General features: G+C 32.8%; 1 protein-coding gene across 1 annotated transcript; it reads right to left on the bottom strand.

Moving 5' to 3' along the window:
• Window positions 1-3,344: 3,344 nt before the first annotated feature.
• On the bottom strand, window positions 3,345-4,283 carry idi1 (Isopentenyl-diphosphate Delta-isomerase; the record flags this gene model as incomplete). The annotated part of the gene is made up of 3 exons (XM_036636277.1): window positions 3,345-3,577; window positions 3,639-3,977; window positions 4,091-4,283. 3 exons carry the CDS (start codon window positions 4,281-4,283, stop codon window positions 3,345-3,347), a joined length of 765 nt encoding a protein of 254 aa, XP_036498183.1.
• Between the last annotated feature and the right edge of the window lie 8,397 nt (window positions 4,284-12,680).

The raw sequence follows: 12,680 nt of genomic DNA, 5'->3' as shown, positions 1-12,680 counted from the left end.
GACGGGCTTCTTTCCAGAGAGCCTGTCTTGTTCACGAATCTGAACGTGGTCAGCCGCAGTCACTGCAATGCGTCGTCGTCTCTCCACCGTGAGACGTACTTAAATTCTGTATACTGTCGCCCGTGTGTACTCTCGAGAGCTGCGTTCTCGAGACGGGCATAAACCTGGATGGATGGCGAAGGCAATTGAGGCTGGTGCGAAGGTCAACCGACATCAATAATGATTTGACGGGTCAGATCCTTTGGATGGGTGTGGGATCGAAGCAACGATAGAGGGTCGTTAGCGTGATGCTGTAAACGACGCCTTCACGAGGTGCGATGAACGATGTGATATGGGACTGGCGATGCGTTGTCAAGCAGAGTATCAGATGAAGATGTATGGGCGAGAAAGAGATATGGTTTGAGAGATCTTGAGTAAGTGCTGTGTTCGATTGAAGTCGAGTGAGCAGCAGTCTAGCAACAAAGCACAGCCCGTAGCTGTGTTCTTGTCCAGAGATCTGCCCCCAGAAACTTGGGGCCTTGAGACGAGGAACTCTCGATACAGATAGGACTTGATCCTTGTCCTTGACCAGGTAGAAACCTAGGTAAAAACTGTACGAGAGCGAACCTATCCAAAGTGTAATGGTATGAAGAAGAGAGTGCCAGAAAAGCAACTCGTTTGGAGAGCGGAGAAGAAAGAGGATTATGTAGTTCGGGGTGTCACTAGACCAACCGCACAGGGTAGGGATGAGACGAAGGGAGAGAGTAAGACAGCAGGCTAGGAGGGTGGAGGAAGTGGAGGGACAAGGAGCCCTGCGTGGGATGGAGCTGGGATTGGGGCGAGGACTCAGACAGTGGCGGCCGTGGGTAGCGGGATGTTGAGAGGAAGTGTCGAACAGCTGGATCGGCCGTTGCTGTGCGTCTACACGGTACAACCCGTCTGCAGAGGAATGCTCGTAGGTATGCTGCTATCTGTTGTAGAACAGAGGCCGAATAAGACGAGAACAGGTGATGGACACCGACGACACACTGAGTCGTGGGGAGGTTATGCCGGTTGCACCGACAGTATGCGGGCAGCTTTGCCTTTGGTATCCGCCTTGGCTTGCCTCAACACTAGCCAAAACCATGCTGATGGGATTCGATACCATCCAGATATGCCGTAATGAAAGGCACGAGGACAGCGCCGTATAAGCTCATGGGGGGTGGGCAGACCAGGATGACCTGGGTTTAGAGCTCAGGAGAAGATTGCTAGCTGTGTCGGAATAGAGCATGTGTTCGTGTGCCGCATCAGCACTGGTGGTCTACTGAGCAAACCGGCGTGGACGGGTATGCAAGTCCAGCCAACGCCGTTTGCCCCTCTAGCGCGAAGGGATGACCGCCGTGTTGCTCAACTAGTATATGCAGAAGTCAAGTGGTTGAGGAGTGAACGGCGCACAACGGATGAATCCTGAGTCTTGCTTGTTTGTGTCTTGGTGACGGGAGGATGGAGTGGGGTGTGCGGGGAAAGGTTGGCCAGCTGGACCCAGAGATAGGGACGCAAATCCCAGGGTTCATCAGTCGGACTGCTCTCTGTGCCCCGTATCTTGAACCAAACACCCTGCAGTCCAGGAGCCCGCCCAATCGATGCGGATGCACATGCCAACAACGGCATAGTTCGCTGTGAAACCTGACGCGGCCAAGGCGTTCCACTGTGCCTATCAGCTCCGACGTGGAGCCACGGCCGTCCCGGGCGGTGTCCGGGCGTACCGCACCGTGTGCTCCGTTCCGCCCCCAGCGCTGAGCGGGCGAATCGACGTAGGGCGAAATCCAGGCCGGGCCCAACGAAGCTTCCGCTGAGGACGGTCTGCAGCTTTGTCAGGTGAGGGGTCTTGGCATGCCAGAGGCTCTGTACGGCACAGGCTCGCCGAAGCGCCCGATTGTCCCGAGGAATGCTCTGATAAGGCAGCGCTGCACCAACAAGGTATGTGATGTGACGAGTCGTTGACAGCTTCACACGTGGGGTGCATACGCCAAGCCCATAGACGAGGATCGCCTTACCGTTGCCGTGTCAGACGCAATACTCTCTGGCTTTGTCGTGGTGTTTTGCGGGTGGCGGATCGATCTCGTCTTACGTTGGCGGAGAGGAATGGTGGGACGGAAGGCATGGACGTTGGCAGTGTTGTGTAAACATTTTGGCCCTTGAAACGGGGCTCGCAGCCGTATGTAAGCTGTCTGCAGCAAGCACGAAGTTAGCCTAGTCAACTGGAATTCCATCGTTTAGAACGTAATCACCGTAGATGAGTTTCTGCTGGTAACTAGGTTGATCGTTGAAAACACCGAGTCGGAGGGGCTTTGGGCGAGCAGTGATGCGTGGCTGCTTAGTGGCACAGGGTGTCTTGGCGCTCCCGTGAAGCATTTGTACGACGTGGGATTGCGCGACGTCCAGGTACGGAACGTTGGGCATCGGATGCGGGATTGGGCTGCGTGAAGATCATGGCTTTTCGTGGGGTACACAGCGACGACCGCTGTCAAGAAGACGAATGATATCTGATGGGCGACGAACAAGAATCACCAAGTTTGACTGACGCAGTGACGCAGACGCACGTTGACTGCGCTTTTGCGGTTGGATCGAGAATAACAACAGAGAAGGAAATCTTGCAGCAACGTTCGAAAGTAACCGAGGAATTGAGGGCGGCCTGCGGGTGTGCTTACTTCGTCGCTGCCCGTTTGCTGGGAAGGTGTGCTCCGGAGCTACTTCCGAAAGCTGGGCAACGTTGAATGGCGTGGCAAGCCGCTGACAGAAGGCAAGTTTCTGACGCCATAGCCCAGGTTCATTCACCATCCTAATCAACATGTTCTTCCCCATCATTTGAATCATAGCACGAGGTAATTGACCATGCGATGCAGTGAAAGTGATGGTTGATCATTCGTCTTGGCAGCTTCCGCCTTAGATACTTTGTGTTTTTCCTGGCGTCCAAACTTCAAAATATTCCATGCTGTGGCGCCTTTCGACAACTCGATTGAATCACCGCCTATCCCTAAACTTGGTTCCGGCAGGATCCACGATGTAGAGTTCTCTACGGCCTGGATCTACGTACCTGGCGGCGTGACGAGACATCACTGCGTATTCCACGCTGATGCCAGTCTCCTTGCCTCAATGCTCCTTTTCACTTGTCTCTAACAAGGCTGAGACCCATATTCATGACGTATAACAAAAAGGCGGCGTGTTTGGATATCTAGGTTATCATAAATCAAGAAAAAAACATCGTGAAACTGCAGCCACACCTCAACATAACAAGAAACTCCCGCGTCTAAATGCTTCTTGGAGCACTGGTCATACCCATATCCTGTTTTTTTCATTGAAGCATTTGTCTCTTTTTCCACCATTTACATGCGGCGAATCTCCTGCTCGTTGGTGTACTTGTCCAGCCCGGACTCGAGGCTGCCCCACCACTCGAACAGCATGCTCTCGCAGATGAGCTTGAACCACGGCGTGAACTTGAGGTCGGGCTGCTTGAACAGGTTCTTGAGCTCGTCGGCGCTGACGTACTGCGTCGCCTGGACCTCGTTCTTGTTGGGGTTGAGGTCGACCTTGGCCTTGATGAAGAGGATGTAGTCGACTATAGCACAGTCCACGTTAGCGTCGTCTATTCACACACACTCCAGGCTCTCCAAACTCACTCTCGTGCTCTCCCCACTTGCCATCGCTAGGCGCCTTGTAGTGGATGCGCGTCAGGAAGTGGAAGTCGTCGAACGGCACCTGCTTGGGGTCGATGCCGAGCTCGTGCTCGAGCTTGCGCCGCGCCGCGTTCTTGACGCCCGCCACCGAGTCCTCCAGGTTGCTGCCCGTCTCGCCGGGGATGCCCAGCGGGTGCGAGCAGCACGTGTTGGTCCACATGTCCGGGAACGTGATCTTCTCCGTCGCGCGCTGCTGCAGCAGCAGCTTGTTGTCCGCGTCGAAGAGGAAGACGGAGAAGGCGCGGTGCAGCAGGCCCTTGTCGATGTTGGTCATGAGGTGGCCTGTCCCGTAGCGGAGGAAAGATTAGCCCTTGTTCGTCCTTGACGAGCACACTAGATGCCTCCCAGAGGAAGGCAAGCTAGTAAGGGGGAAAGAGGGGGAGCTCCAAACTTACAAGCCTTCTTGCTCGCGTTGCCAATGGGCTTGTCGTTCTCGTCAAGGACAATGCAGACCTCGTCCATCAGGCGAATCTGCTCGGCATCGTGACCGCTCAGCGCCTCGGTGCTCGTGTCGATGTCGGGGAACAGGCGCAGGATCGACTCGGCCGTGATGGCCTCGGTGCCGGTCGTCGTTGTCGTGGTCGACATCTTTGCTACTTTTCTTTCTCTAACCCTTCTCGGTGTCGACTCGTGGTATGGTGGGTGGTTTCCGCGCGCGCAAAGCTGTGCTTGTGGCTATACTCTTAAAGGTACAAATTTACCGTAACAACAGATTCGAGCAAGAGTCAGGAAGTGAAGGAACGTCCCGGGAGATTGCCGTGCAATATATAGAATTAAACACACAAGCAGCCGCGGTCGGAGCTTCCCCCCCAAAAGTGCGAAAGTGCGAGGATACCTAGGGTGGGTGTGTTTGAAGATCGGACAGTTTTCCCACACACGCCCCTCTCAAGTTTAAAATGGCGGCGAGCAGAGAAAAAAAAGGAGGGGTTCAAGCTTCGTTGGGACTGATTGGTGTTCCTGGTTGGTCTGGCTACTCGACATCACCAAGAAAGAAAAAAAAAAACAGTGCCCCTCACTCCCTGCCCCTGCACTGATTAAATGACCCGCGGCGGTAGCGCGGTAAGCGGCAAAATAGGCACTGGAGCTGGAGCTGGAGCTATCTTTCACTATTTGCTTTCTGACAAATTGACTTAGATGTGTATTAACTACGTATCCCTGGGCATAGGCAAAAACTCTGCGCGTAGCTTTCATAGGGCCTATCGCTCTCATTAAGTAGGTTATCTATTTATCTAAGCTACCCCCTAGTAGCTAAGAAGTGCTATTTTAACCCCTATAATTTAACATACCCCCTTAGGGATAATTAGTATAATTATATAGTTATCCTTATAGCTTAATTAAGTATTTCTAAATAGTTTTAATTATTTCTTATTATTATAGTTTAATAGTTTTATAAGTTATAAAATAATAGCTTTTCTTACTATAAATAGTTAGAGTAGTAGAATAAAATATCTTCTATTTTACTTAACTAGCTTAAAGTTTCTAATTAGTTATAGTTTTACTAACTACTTTAGCTCTCTTTAAAAGTAAGAAAGTAAATAAATAATTTTTTATTATTTATACCTCTTATTATTTTTCTTCCCTTTTTCTTTTAGCTTTTAAGATTTTATAAATTATATATTATCTTTATACTACCTTTTTACTACTATATTAATACTTACTTTAAATAAATTAAATACTTTATAATATTTTCTTATAATATTTTTAATACTAAATATAAAACTTACTTTATTACTTCTTATACTAGCTATATATATATACTTAAAACCTCTAAATATTATTATTTAGTTTACTTTTTTCCTAGTTTCTCTAATAACTCTAAAGAGGATAAGCTAGCTTCTCTTATTAGTTTTAGCTATTAGTTTATACTCTTTTTATAAATATTTTTTATTATTAATCTTCTTCTTATAGCTTTTATTCTTATTTTACTTATTTACTTTTCTAACTATATTAAGTACCTTATTATTTAGTTTATTAAAAAAGAGGACCTTAATAATAGCTAAGTTAAAAAGACCTTTATTAAGAAGAAATATAACTACCCCTCTAATATCTAACGCTAAACTAAGAAAGAAGCTAAAGAGAAGAAGAAAATTAAAGAGGCTAAAACTCTTACCTTCTCTCTTACTAAATAGAAAAAAAAAAACTATATTATTAAATACCTTACTAAGTATATTACTACTAAAAAGAAGAAGTAAGAAAAAGAGGAAGCTACTCTTTAAGCTATTTATACTAATATAAAAACTATTATTATTACTATTATTAGTAAAAAAGAAAAAAAAGAAAAAGAAAGTAAAGTTATTATAAACGCTAATAACTTCTTTAACTCTATAAACTTCTCTCTTAAGTTAGAAGATAAGCCTTATTTTAGCTACTCCCTCTCTTTTAGTAGAAGCTATTTATACTCTAGCTATTACTTCTTTAGTAAGAATACTTATTATTACTATTATATAAAGAGTAATAGCTATTTTATAAGTACTAAAAAGACTATTATTTTCTATTATAAGCTTTATAAAATAAAAAAGTATACTAAGAGTAGTAAATCTATCTTAGCTAAAGTATAAATTATCTCCTATTAAGTATTTCTATATAGTTATTAATTTTTTATAAAAAATTAATATTACTTAAGAAGACTTTTAGAATATTATTTATAAAGTTATTATAGCTTATAAAACTATTAAGAAATAAGATATTACTCCTCTTAAGTATACTTTATATATTTATTACTTTATTTTAGCTTTTATACTCCTTATTATTATACCTCTTCTTAGTTTATTTCTTCTTTATCTAGAGATTTTAGTTTATACTTCTCTTACTCTTTTAAATATTTTCTTTAGTTTTTACTTTACTCTAAGTTATACTTAAAATACTATTATAGCTACTTACTATAATTTTAACTATACTCTCTTTTATACTTTTAAATCTAGCTATATTAACTTTAAGGAGTTCTATAACTAGTTTAATACTTTTAAGTTAGCTATCTCTCTAGCTACTTCTTATAAAACTATTTTTCTTATTCTTATTTCTAAAAGTATTTAAATATTCTTATTTTATAATTTCTTAGTATTTTAAAAGCTTTAACTTAAGATAGTTCTACTTTTAAACTATAAACTTATAAATATTTAGTTTTTTTAATAGTTTTCTACTTTAAATAGAAGTTCTTTTATACTCTTTACTTTTTATTTCTATAACTCTTTATACTTATTATATAAAGTTATTCTAAATATCTTCTTTCTCTATTTCTTTTTTTTAGCTCTCTTTATCTTTTTTAAGCTTAAAAATATAATTTCTTTTAAAAATTTCTTCTTAACTAGCTATTCTTAGCTATATTTAGAAGTTCTTAAAAACTTATTATAAAAAGGACTTTATAAGATTATTTACTATTAGCTATATAAAAAGAGTATATACTACTAATATATATTTTTTATAGATCTCTTAATAAAACTAATAGTTATAGATATTAATATAGTATAACCTTATTTAGAGATAGATAAGCTTCTTAATAACTAGCCTAACTATCTATTAGTTATTATATTAAATTTATATTATTATAAGAGTGTTTTTTATAAGTTAAAAAGATATTTTTTATCTTATCTCTCTAAGGAGTTATACTTAGAGAGATATTATAAAGTAGCTTATAAATATTACTTCTTAAACTATAAATAAGAGTAAGAAAAGCTTTATTTCTATAATTAAAGTTATTATAGTTATTTATTTACTTACTTTTTATATAATAATACCTCTAAAAAGCTTTATTATAAATCCCTAAAAGCTTTTTTAATTTAAAGTATTATTACTAAAACTTATATTAGAGGCTACTTTAAGAGTATTATATAAGCTTTTAGCTTTAATTCTATACTTAATATATAAGTAGTATATTTTATAAAGATACTATAAAGCTTAATCTATAACTTATTAATATTTTAATCTAAAATTTTAGTTAAAATAGGCTAGATAACTTATTATAAATATAAAATCTAATCTTATTATTACTACTATATATAAAATAATCTCTACTTTTCTCTAATAGAGATTAACTTTACTATTTAAAACTTCTTTTTTATATAAAAGTAGTTTAATATACTTTATAAAAGTTCTATTTTATATCCTTAGAGAGTATCTTAATAAGAGGAGTTTTCTTACTTTTTTTATATAAATTAATTATAAAAGCTAAAGTTTCTTTATTTTTTAATTATAGAAAACCTTAATACTAAGAAACTATTATAAGCTTTTATTACTTTTAAAGTAATATCTCTTTTAAAGTTCTTTAACTACTTTTTTAGTTTCTTTTTAAGAAGCTATTAAGTAAGTAAGTATATAGTTATCTATATAAAAGAAGAAGTATATTTAACTCTTTTTCTAGTAGTAATCCTCTTTTATTATTTATAAGAAGTTTAACTCCTTTAGTTCTTTCTTAAAATAATACTACTATAAGAGAGGAGATTAATAAAATCTATATAAAGCCTTTTTAAGCTTAAATACCTTTTTAAGCTTTTTATAGTTAAATAAGAACCTTATATATACTATCTTATTAAACTTAGTATATATAAATATATTTATTATATTATACTAGAAAAGCTCTAAGTTAAAATAGTTTATTATAGCTATTAAAGTTTAAAATAATATTCCTATAAAAGTTATAATATAAATATCTTAAGTATCTTTTATTTATTAATCTCCTTAAATTACTAAATAAGTTTTTAGCTTTATAAGTTTACTATACTTATTAAGCTTATAAGTATATACTTAATAATATCTAAAAACTTATTAATCTCCTAAAATATTTTTTATAATTTCTTTTTATAATTTAGACTTCTTATAACTTTATAAGTAAGATTTCTCTATTTATAAGAAACCTTCTACTAAAAAGTAGTAGTTAAGCTTTAAAAGATTATATTTCTTCTTATAATTTAGCTATTCTTCTTAACTTAAGAGTTATTAATATAATATTAAAAAGAGAAGTAACTCTTACTAATAGGTACTTATAAAGTATAAATATATAAACTAAGCTACTCTTAATAAGAGGGAACTTCTAAAGAGTATTTTATACTTCTTTAAGCTTTTTCTAGAAGTTTTTAAGCTTTTAATCTCTACTCCCTTACTTTATAGCTTTTCTATTATATCTATAAATTAATCTTCTCTTATAACTATATAAAGCTAGCTAAGCTATATATATAGGTTACTTAAGCTATTTAATCTCTAGAGAATATAAAAATTCTTATATAAATTACTTTTTACTAAGAATATAGTTTTAAATAAAGTTTTAAAAGTTATTTTTATTACTAATAAGCTTATTTCTTACCCTTTTATATTAAAAACTCCTTAAAAAGCTTTACTAAATACTATAAATAAGCTTATTAGTTCTAAAGAGAGAGGTAATATTAACTAAAGCTTAAACTATATATTTATATATAATACTATCTTCTCTAGCTATTTTTAGTTAATCTCTTCTCTTATAGTAGTTTTAATATAATTAAAGATCTTATTTACTTCTTTATTAGCTTCCTATCTTATAAGAATACTATAAAACACTTTAATAAGCTAAATAATATATTCTTAAATTACTTTAAAGTTTATATAATAGAACTCTTCTATTATATATATTAGATTTCTACTATAAAACTTCTTCTTATTAAATATTATATCTTATATAGTAAATACTTTACTTTTTAGTAAGTTCTATATATAAAAAGAATTACTTAATATATAGTTTAAAAAAAAACTAATAAATACTTTTAGTATAAATTTCTAGTATTTATTTCTTTTAAATTAAGTATCTCTAGTTATTATATATATATAATATCTATATATTTAAAGATATAAAAAGTCTAACTATACTAAATATAAGTTTTCTTATAACTAGAAGTAGCTATAAAAGAGCTTATATAGGGTTTTTTATTTTTAATTTATTATTAATATATAGTTATATATATATATAGCTACTTTACTAATTTCTAGCTAAAATATATCTAATAACTTTATATTTATTATTATTACTCTTATATACTACTTAATAGCTATAGCTACTCTTTCTACCCCTCTATTTTATACTTATATATATAGAAAGGATAGCTTAATCTTAATACCTCTTATATATAGTTCTTCTCTAACCTATTTATATTTTAATATTTTATTATTTATTTTAATTTCCTTAACTTAGATACTAAATATAGTTTAAAAGTAGTTTAAGAATTTATTTAAAATATTAAAAAATAAGTCTATCTTCTTACTTCTTAAATAGAAATCCTAAGCTAAACCTAAAGCTCTATTAATAATAATTATACTTAAAGTATAACTTTTATATCTTTCTTTATAATTATAGAAGTTTAAAGTAATTCTCTCGCTTAGAAGAGCTTATATAACTACTTCTCTTAATATATATTATATTTAGTAATATAACTTCTTTTACCTATATATATTATAGTTAGTAATTAAGATTCTTAAGTACTTATTTAATATCTAAACCTCTTTTATAAAATTAAATAGATACTAAAAAGCTTCTAGCTTTAAATATCTAAGTTTCTAGTATTAAAGCTCTATTAATCTCTTAATAAGTTTATAATATATTAAGGTTATATAGTTATATTTTCTTCTTAGTTCTAAAGCTTTATTTTATATAGAAGCTAATAAGAATATAATTATAATAAGAGCTACTTTACTAAGTAATCTATAATTAAGAATATATTAGTTATTAATATTCTTAAGTAAGTATAAAAATATATAGTTTAACTTCTATAGATAGTTATTACTAAAGCTTATATCTTATTATATCCCTCTCTAGTATAACTTTTATAAAGATACTAAATTATTAGTAAATCTAAAATATAGAACTATATTAAATAGTTATAGTTTTATTATACTATTTATACTTCTTACTAAGATTTTAGCTATACTATATACCTTAATAGGAACTCTATATATTTTAACTTATAAGAAGTCTCTTACTAAAGCGCTTTATAAAGTAGTAAACTATCTTATATAATTAAATATATATATTATAAAGCTTAAGTTTAATATTATAGATCTTATAAGAGAGTATTCTCTTAATATTATAAATATTACCTTAATATACTTTTTAGCTCTCTTATAGAGTTATACTAACTCTAAAGCATACTTTATTACCTTATAAATATACTTTATAAAAGCCTTATTATTCTCTATTCTTTTATTAAAAATATATTAGATATTATAAGCTACACCTATTATTAATATCTAAGTAGTACTATAGACCTAAGAGAATTCTGCCTTTAGTAACTATATTTACTTAACTACTGCTTTATACCTATTTTTCTTCTATATAAAGGGCTTCTTAGAACCCTCCCCTTTTTAGCTTAGATTCTTATAATTAAGGTACCCCTAAGTTAAATAAACTAAAGGCTAGCCCCTTATATATCTAAGCTTAATTTAAATACTTACTTTACTAATTATATAGAGTAATAGATAATAAGCAGAAAATAGAGCTAACTAAGCTAGAAGCAGCTAGCTTAAAACTAATATTAGTAAATAAGGAGGTATTTAAAACAATCTATATAGCTATTAATAAGCTTAATAACTAGCTTAATAACTTAATAATCCTATAGTAGATTAATAATAAGCTAGCTATAGATCTAATATAAATAATAGTAGCTAATAATATATTAGTATTAATAATACTAAACTTTATAATAACTTTATTAGTATTACTACTAATACTGCTACTACTCCTTAAACTAAATATTACTTAGGAAATAGGTAGTATTTAGCGCTTAAAGCCCCTCCCTAACCCCCTTAAGTTTAAGAGAAGCTATAATAAGTATACTATATAGGTATAATAGATATATAATAAAATTAAGATAGATTAAACCTTTTACTTAAGTAACTAAGAAGCGTAATATCTTATTAACTCCTATTTAAAACTTAAAGTATAACTAATAGTTATAGCTTTCTATAGCTTAAGAGGTAATAATAGCTTATTTAAGCTAAATACCTTTTTAGTATACTTAGACTACACTTATAGTAACTTAAATATAGAAAATAAAACTTTTAGAAAACTATTAGAGCTTAAGATAAAATATAATAAAGCTTTCACTTTATTCTTTCCCTACTTTAAATATATTATTATAGAGGTAAATAGTATAACTTAGCTAAATAGTATTTAGATTAATTACTTATATAAAGTACTATTATATAAGCTCCTTAATTATTTAGTTAACTACCTAACCTCTTATAAGTATATTAAGTATATAAGCTTTATATAAGATATTATATAGAAATTAGAAGGATTATACTATATTTATAATATTTTACGCTAGCTTAAAACCTTTAGAATAAAGTTATTACTTCTAAAAGTAGATATAAATAAGGATATTAAGATAATAGGTTTAATATATACTTTATATAAAAGAATAGATAAAAACTTTAGTAAAGAAATATATTATTATTTTAAGTATAATTAAGTTAGCTACTTATAGAAGGACTACTAAAAGATTAAGAGGTTAAGAGATAGCCTTAGAGTAATAAAAGCTATTAAAGAAATAATATACTTAAACTTAGAAGAAACTAAGAAAAAAAAAGATACTTCTAACTTAAGAAATAAATAACCTTAATATAAAATTAAGTATTAGGGATAATAGAGGAAGAGTAAGCTAATTAGAAATAGTTCTAGTTAGAATATAGTATAAATAGGCTTTTTATAATATTAATAGTTAGAGTTAATAAAAGTACTCCTATTAATACTTTAATAAACTATAGTTATAATATTTATATAATAATAAACTATTAATATACTTACTACCTCTATTTATTATATATTAACTACTAAGTATAATAATTATAAAGCTTTACTAATAATTTAGCCTAAACTATTATAAAAAGAGTAGCTATATTATACTTTAAAATTAAGGGCTATATATAGTAACTTTTTACCTATATAATAAGAGGGTTAAATATTAACCTCTTCTTAAAGAAACTATAGATAGAATAAAATAATATTATTTATAACGTAGTAGAGAA

This window comes from Colletotrichum siamense (genome assembly GCF_013390195.1).
Source record: "Colletotrichum siamense strain Cg363 chromosome Unknown KSG_Cg363_contig03, whole genome shotgun sequence".
NCBI lineage: Eukaryota > Fungi > Ascomycota > Sordariomycetes > Glomerellales > Glomerellaceae > Colletotrichum > Colletotrichum siamense.
Note: the sequence above shows the minus strand (reverse complement) of the source record. Positions and strands in the feature narration are given on the sequence as shown.